At 44.8% G+C, this 21,996-nt stretch overlaps 1 protein-coding gene across 2 annotated transcripts in view; it reads left to right on the top strand.

The window, feature by feature from the left end:
* The window catches only part of KCNH1 (potassium voltage-gated channel subfamily H member 1), a gene marked incomplete at its 5' end in the record, with an annotated part of 372,100 nt that overhangs the window by 151,537 nt on the left and 198,567 nt on the right, over positions 1 to 21,996 (top strand). For both annotated transcript variants that reach the window (XM_080824606.1, XM_080824605.1), the window contains one exon: positions 5,145 to 5,574. In XM_080824606.1, coding sequence (XP_080680732.1) covers positions 5,145 to 5,574 — 430 coding nt within the window. The remainder of the gene's footprint in view (positions 1 to 5,144; positions 5,575 to 21,996) is intronic.

Genomic DNA, 21,996 nt, shown 5'->3' with positions numbered 1-21,996 from the left:
ATTTATCTCATCTACTGAACTTCAGGCAAATAAGAAAAAAATGCAAATTAATAACTTGAAATGATTTTAAGTAGCTAGAATTCCAGCTGTTAGTGCAATAGGAGAGAACTTATATAAAACTGTGTCATAGAGTATCAGTGTACACAGATAAATAACACAGTGCTTATTTTTTTCCAGAGGCTTCTTGAAATGAGAAATAGTTCTCTAATAATCCATACTTTCAATTCTGTTTAGAAAATGTTTCAGACCCTTTCTGAGAAGGTGCTGGCTTTAGATCCCGTGTAGGTATATTAATTTTCCAGGGCAGCTATGACAAATTACCCCAAACTGGGTGGCTTAATAGAATAGAAATTTATTCTCTCACAGTTCTGGAAGCTAGAAATGCGAAGTCAAAGTGTCAGTAGGGCCATGTTCTCCCTGAAGGCTCTAGGAGAGAATCTGTTCCATGACTTTCTCTTAGCTTCTGCTCTTGCTGGTAATCCTTGGCGTTCCTTGGCTTGAAGACACACCACTTCAATCTCGGCATGGGTAGAGAACACCTGGTTTTCTCTCTCTGTGTCTACCTCTTCTCTTTTTATAAGGACATTAGTCATACTGGATTAAGTATGACCCCATCTTAACTAATTATACCCACAACAACCCCATTTCCAAATAAGGTCACACACTGCTCAACCCAATACAGGAGGCTTCTCAAACGAGTAGCAAATGGCTTCTGTCTTCAGGAAGATGTAGCACCTACTGTAGTTGGGAAAACTGTAGTGCAAAGCAGTGTGTTGGTAATGGACACAGAATACCATGGACACATCGAGGGGTGAGTGATTATTGTGACTCCAGGGTAGTCATGAAAGGTTTTAGGGTAGAGGTAGTGGCGGACCTGAAGGATAACAGTGTACTAGCTGGTAGAGAGGCGAGGCTGGGCCTTCTGGGTTGAGGGTCTTGTCTGAGCAGGCACAGAGTTGCAAGTGTGCATCCCCCGTGTGAGATGCTCCAGACATCTGGAGTGTATGGCTGGAGGATAGCAGGACTGTGGGTCATGGTTGCATGTGTTGAGTGGCCATTGGGAGGCGATAGAAAGGGGAGGAGGGATGAAGTGCAGGTGAAACAGAGGACGATAAGAAAGGTAATGGAGGCCCAGTGACTCATGTTCATGAATGATAGCTAGAATGGGGTCTTAGAGATGTCGTGGTTAAGGGGGAGTTCGAGGAGAAGCTGAATGGAGCTCCTGGAAGGCATCACTGGACTCAGAGGGCTGGACTAGATGACATCTGCGCTCCCTCTCAGCAGTCACATTCTATGACCATTAGGTGGAAGTATCTCTCACTAATATCTTGCCTCTTTCCCTGGTTATGACGCTCTTGCTTCCTCTCTCTTTCTTCCTATCAAGACTCTTCCCCATGCCAGGCACTGGTGCCACAACAGTGAACATGAAGACAAGGACAGCATCATTTTAATCTCTGCCCTGTGGCATTAGCACGGGAGTATGTAGTAGGTTTTCCTTAAATGTTGCTTTGAATTAAATATGAGTGAGGAAAAATGACAAGGCAGTTTTGCCCTGGGTAATAAGTTCTGCTTCAGAGTAGAACTGCTTTGAAAGATGATCTCAGGAACCTCCTTATGAGCAGGTGGAGAGTAGGTGGTTGCTTACATGTGTTTGATTTCTGAGTCATCAGAAAGGCTCCTTTGCCTCCCAGAATATCTGCTTCACCCAGGCTGTGGGTACTTTTAATTCCACTGTTGGAGGTTGGTTTCTCTGTTGAAATGCAGATACCCTCTGGAGAGAGGATATCCATTTACCCTCATCAGTCTTTTGCACCTTAATATGGGGGGGTTTCTTAGCATTTCCTGCCTGGCAGGTTTTTAAGAAAAACATGGAGGGAAAAGGGGACACAGGAGAGGAGTACTGGACATGCCAAGTCCATACTGGACTTCAACAGAGTGAGCAGTTTGGATAAGCTGACCCTGGGGATGTAGTCCATTGGCCTCGAAGAATCCACTATTATTTATTTGCTTGTGTATGTTGGACAAGAAGTGAGTCTTTTTTTTTTTTTTTAAGATTATTTATTTATTTATTTGGAAGACAGAGATCACAAGTAGGCAGAGAGGCAGGCAGGGGGAGGGGGGAAGCAGGCTGTCTGCCGAGCAGAGAGCTTGATGTGGGGCTCAATCCCAGGACCCCGAGATCATGACCCAAGCCAAAGGCAGAGGCCTAACCCAATGAGCCACCCAGGCACCCCAAGAAGTGATTATTTCTGTTCTAAGTTTTATGGCTACAAAACTGTTGTTTATTTGTTTTATTTTTTGAAAGGTGCAATAAATCCCACCTCCCCCACCCTTACCTTAACAAAAATAATTTGTGTGGCAGCCTGATCTGTGGTCTTTTTTTAAAAATTATGTTCAGTTAGCCACTGTAGAGTACATAACTAGTTTTTGATGTGGTGTTCAGTGATTCATTAGTTAAGTGTAACACCCAGTGCTCATCACAGCAGGTGCCCTCCTCAATAGCCATGACCCTGTTACCCTCTACTCCCACACTCCTCTCCTCTGAAACCCCCACATTGTTTCTTGGGGTCCATAGCCTCTTGTGATTCATCTCCCTCTCTGATTTCTCCCCATTTGGATTTCCCTGCCTTCCCCTGTTGTTCTGCCTGCTATTGTTTATGTTCCATGTATGAGTGAAACCATATAATTGTCTTTCTCTGCTTGACTTCCTTCACTTAACATAATCCCCTCCAGTTCCATCCATGTCAATGCAAATGGTGGGTATTCATCCTTTCTGACAGCTGAGTAATATTCCATTGTGTATATCGACCACATTTTCTTTATCCATTTATGCCCTGTTGAAGGGCATTTCGGCTCTTTCCACAGTTTGGCGATTGTGGACATCACTGCTATGAACGTGGCCCTTCTTTTCACTACATCTGTATCTTTGGGGTAAATACCTAGTAGTGCAGTTGCTGGGTTGTAGGGTAGCTCTATTCTTAACATCTTGAGAAACCTCCATACTGTTTTCCAGAGTGGCTGCACCAACTTGCATTCCCACCAACAGTGTAAGAGGGTTCTCCTTTCTCCATATTCTCTCCAACATTTGTTGTTTCCTGCCTTGTTAATTTTTACCATTCTAACCGATGTAAGGTGATATCTCCTCGGGGTTTTGATTTGTATTTCCATGATGGCTAGTGATGATGAGCATTTTTTTATGTGTCTGTTAGCCATTTGTATGATCTGTGGTCTTTATTGACAAGGCTATGCTACATATGGTCTGTGTGTTCGCATGTCAGGGAAGGCTAATAATGGCTACTCCACCAAATATTCCCTGAATTTTCAGTGGCTTATTTCAGAGGTTTTAGTGTTCTTTCACATCATAATATGATTCACACTGATTGGTGGGGACAGGGTGTTCCATCCACATAATCTTTCAGGGACCCAGGCTTCTTCCATGCTCTATGTCCCCATCTTTAATACTTGGCCTCAGGATCTCACTAGACTCATCTGGAAGGCATGCCAAGGGGAAGAGAAAGCACATTCACTTTTAACTGCCTTGGCTTAGAAATGACACACATTTCGCCTCATAGCCATTGCTGAGAAGGGTCTCAGAGACCCATCCAGATGGGAAGAGGCTGGGAGATGTAGTTTAGCTGGGTACCCAGGAAGAGGAAGCAGCCTTGGTGAGTCTCTGGCACAGGCTTGTCAGAAAGCATGTACACATTTTCCTTCTGTCTGTAACATAACTGACCCTTGGGGGTTCTTGTTAAGGGAATGGGGGACAAGAGACATGGGCAGTGACCTGGAAGCTCTCCAGTGTTTAGAATAGTGTAAAGTGATTGATTCTAGTTGGTGAAGGGCATCATCCTGCCATTGGATTATTGCTGGGTATGAGGGAGACCGAAGTTATGGTACCAAAAAGTATTTCTGTTTTTGTGCTTGTTTGTTGGCTTATTAATTGACATAGGAATAACTAATGGAAATCTCGCTTCCCTACAGCTTGGAATCACTTTGAAATAGGAATTTTGTGGTTCTGAATGCACTGACTTCTGTGATGTTAGCATTTCCTCTAGTCTACTTCCCTCATTATCTAGATGAGACAGGCAATCGAATTGCCCAAACTTATATAGTAAGTTAGTGGTTTACTTGGATCTCAAACCTTGTTTTCCAGATTTCTAATCTGATGTTCTTTTCTGTACGCTATTGCCCTGGGAGGGTCTGCAGGATGGCCGGAGGCTTGACCAGCTGAAATCAGAAGCTTCCTTCTAGCTCTGAGATTCCTTGACTGATTATGTTTAATGTATGGTGTCTGATTGTATAATCCCTGGCTTGACAGGAGTGATGTAGCTTCAAAAAATTTACAACTTTCCTGAGAAAACAGAATCTTAGTTCTTTATTTTCTCAGCTGTTTCTTTAGTTCATTTTTATCTTTTTTAAAAAAACTGTGTTTGTTTTTAAATATATGTATTTTTCTAACTGTAAAAGTAATAATTTCAATTATAGAAATTAAATAAATCTATTCAAGTGTAACAAAAATATATACAAATATAACAAAAAATTTCCTGTAATTCTGTAACTTGACAATGCAGTGCTAACCACTATCAATGTTTTACATTTCTCTCCATGTGTTTCCTAGCCACTTTTTGAACACATAATACTTGCATATTATGTATAGTATAATTAGAATGAAATATTATACAAATGAAATAAATACCATACAACTCTTAAAATATTTCATATTACTTAGTATGAAATATTACATAACCCTTGAAATTGTTTTAAAATAGTAACGATATGAAAAATGTTCACATATATTTGTATACTTATCACAATAATTAGAATAAATTAGAAATAAAGTTCTAATTTTATCTTGTTTGTTTTGTTTTGTTATCTGCCTTTTAATGGAAGTAGAAAAAAGCAAATAGAAATCTCCCTTTCATGTATCTTGGAATAAAATTCTAACTGTATTGTACATAATTATACAAAAATATATGAGCATTTCTCCATATTGTGACTTATTTTAAAATATTTTTTTAAAGGGTTGCATACCTTGCATCTTGTGGAAGTACGCTATGCTGAAGCAAACAGCCCAGGTGGGGAGGAGGCAAGGAGTAGAAGTATTTTTGATTCTTGGCCCTAATGCTCCACTCCTCTTCTCCCAGGGCATCAGCAGCTTGTTTAGCTCACTGAAGGTCGTTCGGCTGCTTCGTCTGGGGCGAGTGGCCCGTAAGCTGGACCACTACATTGAGTATGGAGCTGCCGTGCTGGTCTTGCTGGTGTGTGTGTTTGGGCTAGCTGCTCACTGGATGGCCTGCATTTGGTACAGCATTGGGGACTATGAGATCTTTGATGAAGACACCAAGACCATCCGCAACAACAGCTGGCTCTACCAACTGGCGATGGACATTGGCACCCCTTACCAGTTTAACGGGTCTGGCTCAGGGAAGTGGGAAGGTGGTCCCAGCAAGAATTCTGTCTACATCTCCTCGTTGTATTTCACTATGACCAGCCTTACCAGCGTGGGCTTTGGCAACATTGCCCCATCCACAGACATTGAGAAGATCTTTGCAGTGGCCATCATGATGATTGGCTGTAAGTATGACAGTTGCTGGGGCTGGGTGGGGGATGGGCAGGAGGCATACTGTTTGGAGGTCTCTTCCATTGGCTAGAAATAGGGTAATGACTACAGTGCTAGCAGGATCAGGATCAGGATCAATGTAATAACTTAAAACAAGAAAGGCTTTTCTTTTAAAATATGAGTTTATGGTTTTCCTGATAAAGCATTGCTGCAAGGTGTTTACTGCAAAGAAATTTAGAAAATGCAAAAAAGTATGAAGTGTAAAATCGAGACCAACTATAATTCTGCCTATCAGAGATAACTATTATTACCTTTGGCCTCTCCCTTACAGATTACTCTTCACATAGACACAGGTTTTCATAAAGTTAGAATAAGATCATGTTGTATATACAACTTGGTAACCTACTTGCTCAAAGAACAGTGAACTGTGAGTCTTTCTGTGTCAAATTGAACATAGCTCTAGACCTCCACAGCCCCATATGGTGTCAGAAAAAGCATGTATGAAAAAAATGTGAGCTATCACATTAATTATCTTTTATGCTGATTACATAATGAAATAATATCTTTATATAGTGGGTTAAGTAAGATATTATAATTAATTTCATGTTTCTTTTTTATTTTTTATATGTGGCTCCTAGGAATATTTTTATTGCATTTTCTATTTTTCATGCATTTTTAAAAATTAAATTTAATTTACTTTTTTTGTGTATTCCAAAATTCATTGTTTATACACCACACCCAGTGCTCCATGCAATACGTGCCCTCCTTAATACCCACCACCAGGCTCACCCAACCCCCCACCCTCCTCCTCCTCTCCAAAACCCTCAGTTTGTTTCTCAGAGTCCACAGTCTCTCATGGTTTGTCTCCCCCATTTTTGATGTCTACTTGATTAAGAAATTTCCCAAATCCAAAAAACAAACCCCCGCCCCCAAAACCCACACAGGATAAAAAGGCTCCTGTTCAGTTGAGAAGTAATGGGTTATTGGATTAACTTGACTGGACTGAAAAACAAAAACAACCTTAGTTCTCGAGGAAGGTGCTTAAATCTGTCACTTACCCATTGCCCGTTGTGTAGCTGTTGCTAATGGTGGGTCTGGGAACAGCCTTGGCCTAGAAACCATTGACAACTCTTCACTGGAGGGAATCCGTGGGAGAAGTAGACCTTACTGGGCTGAGGAAAGAATATGCATTTGAATGGCTTGGACTCAGTTTGAACCTGCCAAGTGCACCCTGTTGGTACTTCAATAACAAATGGCAACATGGGCGAGGACAGTCCTCCCATGAAGCCTCAAGTGTGGACAGGAGTCTGGTCACACATAATGAAGCTGGGCTCTGGTTATAGCAACCAGAGACTGTTCTGTTCCTTGTGCTCCCTCAGAGTGGAGTTCACATCAATTGTTAAATTAACCAGGGAATTCCAAGATCAGGAATCCTAAGGTGTCAGTTTGCCTTACTTTGTCCAACCTCCCAGGGATCCAGTATCCCCCTCTGCAAATGGGCTTTATGACCCCCCAGTTGTCCCACTGGCTGCTTGCCTCCTCCTTTTCTGTAACCAGCTCATCGTGTCTGATGTGGGTCTTCATGCGAGCCCTCTCTGCAAGGCATAGAGTTCAGCTCTGAATAGTCACTGCATGTGTCTAGGTGTAATTGATTTGTGGGAAGTGTGTGCTGATGGAGCTTTGGGATTTGCTTCTGACTTTCAAATGGGTCTTAATAGAGATGATTGCCTGTCCATGGGAAACAGCGTTAAGTATCTGTGGGTGGCTAATTGCTTTAGCTTAATTAGAACTTGAGGTGCTTTCTCATGTCGTGTAGAAGGATTTAAGACCTTCGCTCTTCTAGGACAATTTCAGCCTTAACAGCACTAGTTTTCTAGGTAGTGCTTACAGCATTTTTGTGAGCCATGGGGCATGAGATAAGCAGCCATATGTGCTGTGCTCTGGACCCAATTTCTGCCTCTAAGAAGGGGAGAGGAGACATTTTGTTAATCTAAATACTTCATTATATGCATTGCAGAAAATTTGCTGGAAGTGGTCATTTAGGAAGCGGGCCCCATGTCATGGGGTCTTCAAGGCTTTCAGATACGAGACAAATTATTTGCAACTTTTTACTTGGAAGTAAAGAAGAAAGAGAAAGGTTCTGGGTGGCAAATAATAAAGATAAGCGCAGGTGGCTGGGTGGCTCAGTCTGTTGAGTGTCTAACTCTTGATTTAGGCTCAAGTCGTGACTGCAGGGTCATGGGATCGAGCTCCACGTTAGTGGGGTCTGCTTGTCCCTCTCCCCCTGCCTCATCCCCACTCATGCGTGCAAGTGCACATGCACTCACTCTCTCTCGCTCTCAAATAAATAAATACAATCTTAAAAAAAAAAAAAAAGTTTGTTTTTCCAAAACCATTCTTCTATGGAGAGCATGACTTCCTGGGTATAATCTTCAAGGAAAACCTCAAACGATTATTATCACCTTTTTTCTCTACCTTCTCAGATCTTTATGATATTTCCATTTCTTTTTTAAAAAAGTGTAATAGTACACAGGCAGTCACCTCTGCATTATGCAACCAAGTGTGACGTTTAGGTAGGCAGACCTGCTTCACTGTAACCCCATTTCCCAAACACTCATTATGTGCCAGGTGCTGTGACGAGTGCTCCATACATGGATTCTGCTGCTCAGAACCACTCTGTGCTTAGAGATTTTATCACTGGCTTGTAAGGAAGTGGACTCAGTAAAGGTAACTTTCTTCCCAAGAATATGGGGCTGGTAAGCAGGAGAGACAGGCTTTGGACCCAGGCCCCTCTGAATTAGAAGCCAGGTCTTCCTGTGGAGCCCACCTGCGGTCGTATGGTCTGAGAACACAGATGGCCAGCCTGAGGCCCTGACTCACTGCCACCCTGAAAATTCTCTCTGTCCATTTTCACAAGTCGACAGTTCCTGCAGTAGAAAGTTTTGTGTGCTTGTTGTTGTTGTTTTAATTTAAGAACAAGATTATGATACAGGCTCAGGGCACCAGGTGCCTTGGAAATCAGCCATTTTTCATCAATCTGTCACTTACAGTTACAGCTGTTCCACTTTCCATGTGACATGTCTGACAAATGGTTGTGCTAACAACAAAGTTATTGCGCTCTGTGTAATGTGGTGGCAGTTATCCTCATAAACACACATTCTAAGCAACCTTTGTTTGGGACAACTGCTGTTGTCATACTGGGCTTATGGAGCTCTCTGCTATCCTGTGTTGCCTGTGTGTGCACATGCGCACAGGTGTACCCTTACTGTGTGCTCACGGGGGTGGGCTGATGCCAGAACTGGGGTCTGGGGGAGTGGGAGGCATGGACCACAGCCTGCCTTTGTGCCAAGGTGTCATGCTGCTCCCTGGCCGGTCACCCTAGCAGTCAGGCCCCGGGAATCCTCAAGGAGTACAGAGAGACACAAAAGCCAAGTGGGCTTTTTGAAGTAATGGTATTTTGTGAATTTTCCTTCTTGGCATTGAGGTTTACATGTGTTGATAATAGTATTTCTTTGGGGGCACCTTGGTGGCTCAGCCATTAAGCGTCTATCTGCCTTCGGCTCAGGTCATGATATCAGGGTACTGGAATCAAGCCCCGCATTGGGCTCCCTGCTTGGCGGGAAGCCTACTTCTCCCTCTCCCACTCCCCCTGCTTGTGTTCCTGCTCTCGCTATCTCTCTCTGCCAAACAAATAAATAAAATCTTTAAAAAAATAGTATTTCTTGGCTATTCTACAGCAGTGTATTAAATAGTATAGATTATCCAGACATCTTCTGTTGATTCTCATCTCTGCTCTCTGGCACCAGATATCTCCTTATAACTTGGCCAGTTTCCCAGAGAATGCAGGAACACTATTCTCAAGCTTGCCCACCTTTCTCAGTTCTGGTAAAAAGTTGCAGGAGCACCTGGGAGGCTCAGTCCGTGAAGCATCTGACTCTTGGTTTCAGCTCTGGTCAGGATCTCAGGGTCCTGAGATTGAGCCCCACATCAGGTCCGATCTTGGGGTGATGAGATGGAGCCCTGTGTCAGGCTCTGTGCTCAGTGGGAAGTCTGCTTGAGATTCTCTCTCTCCCCACCGCCCCTGCTCTTTCTCTCTTTCAAATAAATAAAAATCTTTAAAAAAAAAAGAAAGTGGCAATAGGAAGAGGCACAAACTATTGGCTAAAATGAGTTTTTATGATTCGCTGTGGATATAGGTGACCTATGATGTCCCATTTCAAGTCTGGCATCTTGACCCAGGCCGGGGCAAGCCAGCCCCTCACCCTGATCTCCCTGCCTTCTTCAGGTGGGTCTTTGGTCTCCTGCAAGGGCTTGCCCTGAGGTGAGGTGAATGGACTCCTTACATCTTTTTGCATGTCTCCTGTGTGCTGACGGTGCTAAAAGGATCACAAGGCCACCCTAGCCCTCTGGGTGACACCTGGGAGAGGATGTCCTCCATTCAGCAGCACATACTGAGTACCTGCCCAGCGGACCCCCAGCTGTGTGGCAAGGACACATGCGCTGTAGGTGACACTCTCAGGGAGTCTGAGGTCTGAAGAAGATGGAGGCAGTGGAAGGAACAGAGACAGGTCCTATCACCCAGCAGCTGGTGACTGAGGCCTGGAGATGAAGCTGCCACTGTGGGCCAGACCTTGCCCAGGCCTCTGAGGGACCCCTCAAAGGAGGAAGGATTGTCCGTAGGAAAGAGTGTCTTTATCTGGAATGTCTCAGATTAGGGACATGACCCTATCTTGGGGAGCTCTCCAGAGAGAATTTGATGGTGAGGAGACAGTTTCCATTTTCCTAATATGGGCTTTTGCACTTTTCTGATTCTTTCCTTATAATGTCATTGCTGTCATCCTGTCATTATAATTAAGCCACATTCATTTCCTTTCCCTCTGATAATGGCAGGGGGTCTAGACATTGTACTCCTACCCCACACACTCTCCACCCCCCCGAACATCAGTCTCCTACCTCAGCACTGCACACCTGTCTCTTTGGATTCATTTCTCCCTTGCCGATTCCCCCCACCTCAGCTCCTCAAAACCACAGCAGAATGTCAGTGCTGAAGGGACCCTGGAAGTCTCCATTTGCCCCACAGCAGCCCTCCTTCTAGTTCTTCTGCTGGGCCAGCTTTCCTCCTGATCACTGTTTCAGTCAAGCTCCTCCTGAGCCCAGGAGTTACCTGAGAGTAACTGGGCTCACTGCTGGTGGCTTCTGTATATCATCTTCTCTCCTGGGGAAGGGACACTGGTGACCTGTACACCAGGACATTTGACCCCACTGTCTCACCCACATGCAGCATGCTTTGTGGCTTCCTTTCAGCTGAAACTGTTATTTGCAAGCAAATAGGGACTTTCCCTGCCTCCTTTGTGATCTTTCTCAAACATTTCTTCTTTCTTTCCATTTCACCTTTGTTGAATATGCTTTTTTGCATTCTATACCAATATTGTGGTTTTTCAAAAATGAGATGGCACACATCTCCCAGGAGGCTGTAAATATACTCTTGGGAGACTTCAAACACATAGTAGACTCTCAATAAATATTTACAGATTTGTTGATTCTGAGCAGTCGAGGAGACTCCAGAGTTTTGGAAGTAGTCTTTAGTCCCATTGGCAAAGCTTTATGAGTTAGGATATGGGTTCTGCTGCTGGGCAGAGACAGAGAGTAATAGTAGCATCAACAAGGGATATGTTTCCTACAAGGTTAGGGGTGGTCTGGCGGCTTAGCCATCATCGGAGACCCAGGTGACTCTGGTGTCTTCAGCACGTGACTTCCGTATCAGGATCCCAAATGGCTGATCCGGCTTCAGCCCTATTTTCGTTTTCTGGAAAGTAGAAAGAACGGGAAGAGAAAGACTAGGAAGTTGTACCGTATTATCTGTTTCATATCTCATTGGCTGGAACTTGATAAGCTGGCCACACCTAGCTGCAAAGGAGGTTGGGAAATGTAGTCTTTATTCTGGGTAGTCATGGGCTCAGGTGGAAGACTAACATAGACAAGGAGACCAGCTGTTGGAGAGCAAAGCAGCGAAGTCTTTGTGCCTCAGCTTTCCTCCGTCTCCTCGTCTCCCTTCTGTTGATACCAGCAAACATTATAGACATCCCCTGTTGGACTTCATCCCTGAACTGCTGATTGAGAGACTTTGGTTCAAGTCCTGGGTCAGCTCTGTGCTTTGGGTTATACCTTTGAATTCCTGCAGGTTAGGGGTAAGAGACTCTCCTTACATCTCACTTAGTCTTGTGAGAACTAAATGAGATCATGATGTAGCATAGCTCTTTGAAAGAGCTGAAAATTTTACATTCAGATGTTGTGATTTTGTTGTTGTTAGTCACAGTGATTATTTCGTATTCTTCTCAGTGAGTTTTTTCCTTTCCTGTTCTTAGGGGGAAAAAATCATTCCTTCCTTCTCAGAAGCTGTTTAGTTTTGTCTTTGGTTTATGTTTATGTAGGAAATAGGGCACTGTCCAAAATGCTATGGGAGAAGGAGCCAGTCTTTTTTCTCATTTTTTTCTTAAGAGGTTTTTTTCTTAGCTGGTAAATCTGGTTATTGTTTTCCTCTAGAAACTGGTAAAAAAAAAAATCTGCCTGCACTCTGCAGTTCACATGGGTATCCCCATCCCTGACACAGCCTCTAGCTACTTTCTGTCTTCTCCATCCCTGTCTGCCCCCCACCTCCGGAAAACTCTCTCTGGATACTCCCTCCCGTTTTTCAACCCGTAGCTGTCTTCACACTCCCTAAGGCTAGTGGACTCTGCTTGGGGTTTATTCACTTGCACTTAGACTTCACACTGCTCTTTAAATATTCTTGTGACTTCCTAGTTATCTTTCTTGTCTTGTGTATATTTTGTTACTTCCTGTGAAACTCTCGGCTTCTGGAAGGCAGGGCCTGTGTGTCTCCCTTGCCTTCCTCTTTTCCTTTGTGCCTGGGTGTGTGCTTTGACCATGGGAAAGAACATGAGCTTTGGAGCTGGGCTCTTCTGGTTTTCAGACCCACCTCTACTCCTGATTAGTGCTTTCTCCTTTGGGAGGTTACTCAGCTGACAAGGGAGGCCCCAGGCCCTGTGGGGCCAAGTTTGGAGATGGGAAAATGAAATGCCCTGTCTCTAGCAAAGTACTTCTCACACGAGTTGTTCAAACAATGGTAGTTCTCTCCCTGGCTCCCTGACCCCTGCCTTGGTCCCTCTCTTCCTACACATCTCTTGGGCTCACTAAGCAGTGATATTTCTCAACCATTTATTGGTCCTTCAGGTGTGCTCTACTTTAAGAGAATCTGAACTTGCCTAGAGGAGCAGGTGCATTGCACTGTTTAAGTGCAGGTCACCAAGATACATGTATATGGATGTAAGTTTCTTTTGCTATAAAGCTTCTTTAAAAAAAAAAATTGTCTTGACTTCAGAACAAGTTAAAAAAAGAGAAAATGATTTTGTGTGGCTAGAAGGCCTCCTAGGCATCATTGCCCAGACCAGACTGGCAGGATCTTCACTGTACAGGAAATAGTATAATGAGCAGTGAAAGTACCCTCTGGAGGAGGAGAGAAGGGGCTAGAAACACTGGTGCACTGAGCACCCAAAGTGAGCGTGGTATCATGCTGGGAACTGTCTCTTACCCAGTAACTTCAAACAAGGCTTTATTATCCTTGTTTTGCAGCTAAGAATACTTAGGTTCAGAGACATGAAGTAACGAGATCACAGGTTAAGAGGGGCTGAACTGAGTTTTGAACCCAGTTTTATCTAACAGCAAAGTTTCACTTTGTTTTGTTGCTTCTGTTGCTGATATTTTGGAATATGGGAGCAGAAAATGTTCTCTTTGGTGTGTGTGGTGTTGGGAGGCAGGGAAAAGAGCTGGGGAGAGAGGGGGCTGTGGAAAGATTGCAGAGAGGAGGTGCTGTCCTTGGAATCCTTCTCTGTTATTTTGAATTTTAATTATAGTGACAAAATATCCGATTACGTGTGTTGTGGGAAGATATTACCCTTGTTCATAGCTGGATTACTGCACTGAGGAGAAGAATTTACAGCAAAAGTCTTAGATGCTAGGGAGCTCTTCCACGGGGAAACCAACTGGATGAAGGGTATTGTTTCAGACCTTAGAGATGCCCACATCATTTGCGAAATTTCCTCCTTTTTGAAAATACGATTTCCTACCAAGTGAAAATGATCATGTGGAGCTGTTGCTATAATTCTTTTTTTTTTTTTTTTTTTTTTTTTTTTTTTAAAGAGAAGGAGAGAGAGAGAGAGGGTAGGGGAGGGGCAGAGGGAGAAGGAGAGAGAGAATCCCAAGCAGGCTCCACACTCAGCATGGAGCCTGACACGGGGCTCAATCCCACAACCCTGAGATCATGACCTGAGCCTAAATCAAGAGTCAGATGCTTAACTGACTGAGCCACCCAGGCACTCCTGTAATCAAGTCTTTTGCTTCTGTTTTGCTTTTGTGTCTCTCTTGCCTTTGCAACCTTCCATGTTCCATGGGGTAGATCTTCCCCATTTTTTAGATAAGGAAGTTGTAGAGTCACTTGCTGTAGGTCCTACAGCCAGTTAGAAGCAGAGCTGAGCTCTAGCCCAGATCAGTGCCCTCTGCTCAGTGTTTTCCCTTCTTCCAGATCAGCATGCTAGCTGCTGGTATCCTAGCCACAGGTCACAGGTTCTGGCGGCGGGGCCCTTGATGGGACATCCTCAAAGCTTGATGAGAAGAAGTGAAGGTGGGGAAAGAATGGGTAAGGCTTCCATTTTGCTCGACGCAAAGGAACTTGATTTATCAAGGTTCACACCTCTTCGTTGCTTTTTATCAAGCCTTTACTGGTGCTCTCAGCCTCTGGGCTTATGACTCCAGACGGCTAGAGCGAAATCACACAGAAGAGAACATCATTTTCCAGAGGAGGAAAGCCCACCAGGGAACTATGAAGAATGGTCCCCGAGAAAACAAGTGTCAGAGTCACCTGTCAATTCCCTGGAACCCCAGTCAATCGGCACTTTACTGGATATTCATGTAACGAACAATTTTCAAGCATCTGCCATGTGCCAGACACTGTGTAAGTCCTGTTGATGGAGTAGTGGGTAAGCACGCTGTGCTCTCATGTTGCTTGTGGTCTGCATGGGGAGCTGGGACTTGTTGTGGAGTGAGGTGAGTCTCTGCTAAGGGAAGAGTAGCTTGTTACGGGAATAGGGGCAGGGGCCCCTCACCCAGCCTGGATCAAGGAAGATAACAAGGCATTCACACCCCATTTATTTGGGCGGAGCCCTGGGAAGACATCATCCATTCCTGAGTTTGCTTATAATATTGTTTGGAAAATACAAAGTAGGAAAGACTTTCCAGCAGGAAAGACCATGGGAAGCTGGAAAGTAGTGCAGTAGTCCCCCATCCCCACCCCCTCCACCTCGCTGTCTGTGGAAGACACGTTCCAAGACCCCCAGTAGATGCTTTCAACTGCAGATGGTACCAAACCCTATGTGTACTATTTTTGCCCATGCAAACCTATGCTAAAGCTTCATTTCTAAATTAGGCGCAGTAAAGATTGACAACAACTAATAATAAAATAGAACAATTGGGGTGTCTGGGTGGCTCAGTCAGTTAAGCAGCTGCCTTTGGTTCAGGTCATGATTCCAGGGTCCCGGGATGGAGTATGGCATCAGGCTCCCTGCTCAATGGAGGGAGTCTCCTTCTTCCTCTCTTTCTCCCCCAGATTGTGCTCTCTCTTCCTCTCTTCCTTGTTCTCTTTCCTCAAATAAGCAAATAAAATCTTTAAAAATTTTTTTAAAAAATAGAACAATTATAACAATATCTTGTACTAAAAGTTACGTGAATGTGGTCTCTCTCTCTCTCTCTCTCAAAATATCTTACTGTGCAGTGCTCACATCACAATTTCTTGTGATGACAGGAGGTGGTAAAATGCCCGTGTAATGAAATGAAGTGAGGGGAATGATGTGACCTAGTGTTAGACTACTGTTGACTTTCTGACAACAGAGAAAGGATCCTCAGCTTCCAGGCTGCGACTGACCATGGGTCACTGGAACCACAGGTCAGGAGAGGTGGGATTGTGGCCACTGTAGATGTTTGGGGAATAGCAATCCAGCCAGTTTCTGTGTCCAGACTTCTGGAAAGACAGTGATCTTTTTTGTAAAGTGGAGAGGAGAGTGGCATTAAAGGAGAGAAATTTTACTGGCCGGTGAATAACAGGTAGGATGAGCAGGGCTTACAGAGATGCTAGGTAAAAACTGTACTAACAGTAAGCTACCCAACACGCACTGTGTATAGAACCCTTCATACATGCACTTCTTGGGCTTTCCTGGCACTCTGTGTGATAGGTGTTTTTATCCCAGATTTACAGGTGAGGAGGCTAGAGCGCAGAACAGTCAGTTATATTCCCCTGGCTCAACCTCTTGGGACTGGTGGGGTCAGAATGCAAACCCAGATCTCTGGCCCCCAAGTTCATTGTCCTTCCACCATCTGTGCTACCTTCCCAGTCACTGGCAGTGGTAAGAAGGCCCCTGAGGACACCACTGACATAGCCTGGAGCAGAAGACTACCAAGAAAACAGCCAGCATCCTTTCCTGCCAAACACTCGTCCAAGAGGGGCCGAGTGCCTGCTCTGTGCCTCCTGGCCCATCAGCATCTCCATCTCCCTCCTGCACTGGGCTTGTGCTTAGGGACCACCTCCAGCCAGCCGTTAACGTGCCAAAAGCCCGGGATGGTGACAAATTGCAGTGAGGCTAATTCACTGATTTCTTGAACACCCAGATCTCAATCTTTCAGTCTACCCTTTAGAAAAATCATTGCCATGCAGACTTTATTTTTTTACTTGGAGGACATCCTCCATGATTTCTGGATTAAATGGCAGCTGGTTAAGCTAAAGATGCCACAGCCATGATTCTGGCCAGCTTGTTCCCATCCAAGCCTGTCCCCTTTTCCTGGACATCCCCCTTTTCAATCAACACTCCTTAGAAAGGAGACTAACTCCAAAATGAGACTGGTTTCTGAGGGCGGTCTCCATTGCTGACGAAACCAGTTAAGCTGCACGTGCAACTGACATTGGATCAGGAGGATGGTTTTAATTTCTAAAGTTATCATAGTGTAGACTGTCCATGGGAGCAGGAGAGATAAGCATGGGCACGAATCTTGGCTCCATTACTTAATAGTCGAGTGAACAAGCTACTTAATTCCCGAGGCTGTGTCTTCATCTGTAGCATACCAATGCAGTGACATCCACGAAAGTGAAAGTTCTCCCCTTTCAGAGCCCTCCTTTCTGCCTGGTGCCAAGCCCCGAGCCCCAGATGGCCTGTCGGTTGATGTTGATGCCGTTCTTACAGCGCCCTTGGTCTGCGCTGTTGGTTCGGCAGCTTGGCAGGGGACTCGGGTAGGCATTGGCTGGGGCGTAGAGGCTGGAGGAGGTGTGCAAAGGCGGTGACAGAATAGGGCCAGCACAGCGCTCTGCCTACAGAAGAGCTCGATAGGGTTTGCTGGTGGAACTAAATATCAAGAAGACAATTTGCTAGTGAGGCTGCCACAGACGAGATGCTGTCAGGGCCAGCTCTGCCAGTCGTCACCAGTGACTTTGTAAGACTCAAAAATGTTTCCATTTTCACTTTTCCCCATTGTGGTCCTCGATGTGTATGAGAGCGAGAATAATTTTAGCTCTCATCAGTGAGAGGTCTGGCTCTGAATCATAGCTACATGGTGATAAAAACCCACTGTTGCCACAAGAAAGCTTGGCAGAGAGAGGGGTCTTGGTGCGAAGAGCAAAATGACAGAGCTGAAAAAGAAAATCAAATAGATGAGAAATCACCAGTGAGTTCTGCAGAGCTGCAGGTTACTTGTAGGGCTAACCCTGTTCAGAAGGGCCCCTTTGTTCCTCCCTGGGCATGAGAAGAGGAGTTGGGCTGGGCTGGAACAGGGGTGATGGCAAAGCCAGAGCCAGAGGGAGAACTCTTCCTGATTGTAACCCCAGACCTGAGGACCAGGTCTCTCTCTTAGAGCTCCCTGGGTTAGGTATGAGGGAAGCAGAATGCACCCCTTGGAATAACAAGAGTAAAATCTGAAGGGTCCTTACAAAGCAGGGTGATAACAGGCATCTTAACAGCTCTGCAGAGACAGTACACAGTGGGGGGATTCTCGGGCTGTGTGACTGCCTGTCCTCTTAGTCTTGCCAAGCAGCAAGCAGGAAGGTGGGGGAAGTGGCAGAAGCCACAGGTTCTCTCCCGCTTGTCATTTTGATTCAATCCCTCCTGGGAACTCAGGTGTTTAATTACACTGAGCTGTGCTCGCACGCCTGCACTGGAGGCCTTGGCTGCCATCCAGTGCCTTGAGTAGAAGGATTTCTTAGCAAGAACCTTTCTGGACGTCCAGTGGAACATGGGATTTGAACTTGCCATCTTTGCTTCTTTCTCTCCCTCCCTCCCACAAATATTTCTAAGTGTGCCAGCCACTTAGAAATGGTATATGGACAGTTGAGTAATCAGCCATTCTTTGTCTGTGATAATTAACTAGATCTCCAATTATTTTATTGGCATTCATAGAATTTTGGAGTTGGGAAGGACCTCAAGATGTCATCAAGGTCCCCTACTTGTTAGATCCTTGACTCCCTTCTCCTGAGGTTTGAACAGCCCATGGAATAAGACTATTCCATTTCCAGATAAGTTCAAGGGTGAGAATTTCCCTTTTATATAAAACTAAAATTCCCTCCCTATGGATTCCATCCTCTTTTCTTGCCTTTTTACTCCTGGGACTTCATGGGACAAATCTAGCTTTTCTTCTGCACAATGATGCTTCAAGTGTTTGAAAACCATTATTTCTGCCTAGAGGCTTTACCTCTCCAAGATTAATAAAAAACTGCTTCGTCCATGTGGTTCTGAGAATTTTTTGGTGGTGATCTCTTTTCTCTCTCCTTTGTCCTTGTGTTTCTCACAAGGGACCCAGGACTAAACTCTGTTTTCTTTCTGTGGTTTGGTCAGAGCATAACTGAGTAGGACTCTTGCTTCCCTCACTTGGAAATCACATTTATAGATTGGAAGAGCATCAGAATGAGAAGGGTCTTAGAGATCTCCTGTCCTAACAGCATCCTTGTGAAGGTGAACAGATGAGATCTGGAGGGAGGTGGCTCAGCTAGTTCGTGGCAGAACAAGAAAAAGACTTAAGTCTCCCCAAACCCCAGTCCTTTAAGGTTTGAGTACTTTCCATCACTCCTCACCACATCTCTACATCTCTTTGGATTGCTCTTAATTCAAATTTGTATTTTTGACTACTACATCATACTGTTGATTAAAATTCACTGGCCCCAGCTAGTCTTAAGTTATTTCATAGATTCTACTATGAATGATGTTTCTACCATCTTCTTTTCCAGTTGGCTTTTTGGATCCAAATCTGTGATTTGACATTTCTGCAGATCTGTTTCCCCCATTTCCCTTGGCTGCACCAATCTGGGAATATGGTCATGGAACAAATCACAGTAGTAGGAAGAGAACAATGACTCCTTTTTCTGTTGCTTTAAAGCAAGACCATTAGAACCTAACTTATGGTTTAAGGGGTATTCGTGATCTCATGTTGACTCAGGAGTGGCCATTGATGCTCTTTTCTTCTACCTAGTAGTATCCCCTTTCCTTCCCTGTGCAGTCCTATCACTTACCATTGTGAACCTCACCCTGCTGGGCTATGGACCTTTTTCTCATCAAAGTGCTGATATTACTCCTGTGTGACCCAGAATGACACACAGAAGCTCTGTCCTCTATTCCAGTGTGGGCGAAATGCCCTTCTCCTACCAGTGCTAAACCCTGGCATCAGGACAGAACAAGATCACATCATGCTGCCAGTTACAGAACACTTTGATTTGACTCTTGAGTTTGGACTAGAAGACACCATGTGCTGCTGTACTCTCCCTTTCCTGCTCTCACAGAGTCTCACTCTATCCCAGAGCTCATAGACAAAGCTCGTTCTTGGTAAGCATCTTTACATGGAGAAACCATAGTTCCGCCATTGTTTGCTTTTGCAATTGGCTCTTTGGACTCAACTCCATGACTGCCGGTAGGGTGAGTCTTTCCCCAATGGCTACAACTTGGCCCTGGGAGGGCTATTGTTCTCTAGGTACTTAGAGGTCTTATTGGGGAAGCGGCCATTTGTTTCCTGCACCATTCTCATCTGAACCGCTCATGGGGCCTCATATATAAATAAGTTGCAACTTTTTGCCCCCATATGCATGGATGTAGCTTCGGCCAAGTTACAGTTTTAGATTTATTTTTATGATTTTTTTGATTGTCAGATAACATTCTGTTGGTTGCCTTTTCATTCTTTAGATTCTATTTATTTATTAACTTATTTATTTATAGTGAGTGGGAGGAGGGGCAGAGAGAGAGGGATAGAGAATCTCAGGCAGACTTTGCACTGAGCACGGTGCCCAACACGGGGCTTGATCTCACCACCCTGAGATCATGACCTGAGCCAAAATCAAAAGTTGGGTGCTTCACTGTAGGCACTCTGCCTTTTTATTTTCTTGATGGTGTCCTTTGCACAAAGTTTTTAATTTTGATGAAGTCCCAGTTACCTGGGGTTTTTTGTTGTGGCTTGTGCTTTTTGCTGTGTTAAAGGATGGCACTCTTTAATCTGCCCTCTTGGCTGTTACCTCCCTTGCCAAAAGTTATCCATGAATTTGATCAACACATTTTCCATCTGAGGTGTTCTGGCTCCTTTCATCATTTGTTCATGGCACATTGTGTAAAAGCAATATATGTTCTAGAATCCCTCCCTTTCTCCCACTACTTCAGAAACTTGCAGGGGACTTCGTAATCTATGAGGGAAGGGATCAGAGTGAATACGAGGAAGGCATGGAATGAAGAGCAAGGTATGTAGCTCATAAATCCATAGATTTATTATAGATAGGAAATACTATTGTGTGAATTTCACTGGGTCTGTCTTCTTTGTAGTGAAGGGAGTCATTGGAGATGGTTATGAAAATCTCTTAATTTTTCTGGGATACTGCTAAGAGCTGGAGCCAAGACCATCGTTGTGGGGAGTGACAATCAGCACTGTTCTCCAGGGAGTGTTCCTAGGTATTACCTGAGTCTGGGAGGAGGCATGTGGTGTTGAACAGTGGTGCCTGACCTGGCAGCATCTTGTCATCAGGTCCCCCGGCTCTGTGACCTCCATGATGCTCTGGCATCCCAAAATGGCTGTGCCTCATCCCATATTAAACCACTGACCTGCTTTTCACAGTCAGCTCAGCCCTAGAGACCAGGCTATTTCTAATTCCCAGGCTCTGAAACTGAGCACGAGGCTTGGGGCAGGGAGAACTCTCACATGAGGTCACATGCTGACCTTTCCACCACGAGCCCAGCTGAAAATAGCACCCTGACTTCTATCTTTGGGAGTTCAGACCGAACTGTGCATTTGTCACCCACATTGCCCCTTTCAACCAGCTGCTCCCCTGAGACCCTGAAACCAGCTGAGAGAAGGGAGTGTACAAAAGTGTGAGTGAAAGTGTGCAGGTGAGGTCTGACTGGAGGGAAGTAAGAACTTACATCGGAGCAGGCACATTTGAATTAGGGAGAATGAAAATATTAATTCTAGTTCCCTCCATGGCTATGATGCCTTGCAGCAAATGGAGTGTATTGTACACATTATGCCCCTTAATCCTCATAGTAACACAGTTGAGGAAGTGAGGCGCGGAATGCCTGACTGGTTTTCCTGACATGGCACAGCCACTGAGTGGAAGAGCAAGGCTCATACCTAAGTCTTCTGGGGTGTTCCCTCGGCACCCCGCAGCTGCCCCTTTGAGAACCCCACAGAGAACAAGGCGAGGCTGAGCCAGTTTCACCTTGTTCTTTGTTCACTGCGATGAAAGACATGAGTCTCACACAGAGCTCTCTTGCTCGCAACAGTCCATGTGGACACTTTATTATTAGTGAAGTCTCAGTTCTGTGGACTCGGGGCCGCATGTCAGGAACTGAAGGCTGACTGAGTGTGGGAAGGAGCCAGTGCTCTGCTTTGGGGAGGCATCTGCATCGGCCATTCAGACCCTGGTCATATAGAAACACATCGGTACCAGGATGTCTTGCTTGGCTTTGCTTTGCTTCCTTCTTTCCTTCCTTCCTTTCAGAGAGAAAGAGAGGGAGAAAGGGAGTCTTAAGCAGGCTTCACACCCTGCATGTGAGCTTGACATGGAGCTTGAACTCACAACCCTGAGATCACAACCTGAGCTGAAATCAAGATTCGGACGCTTCACTGACTGAGCCACCCAGGCGCCTCAGATGTCTTGCTTTTCTGTGTTTGGATTAGTCAGGATAATGGCAGAGTTTCCGGCAATATTAAGAGCTAAGATTTATTGAACACTTAGTATGGGCCAGGTCCTCTTAACTCATATTGACTCATTTAATCATCACAGCACTATGAGATGGGACTATTACCATCATTCCCATTGTACAGATACGAAAACAGAGGCACTGAAAATCAGCCTCAAGTCAGCTAGGAAGTGGGAT

This window comes from Martes martes (assembly GCF_963455335.1).
Source record: "Martes martes genome assembly, chromosome: 15".
Lineage (NCBI taxonomy): Eukaryota > Metazoa > Chordata > Mammalia > Carnivora > Mustelidae > Martes > Martes martes.
This window is presented reverse-complemented; position numbering and strand designations above follow the sequence as displayed.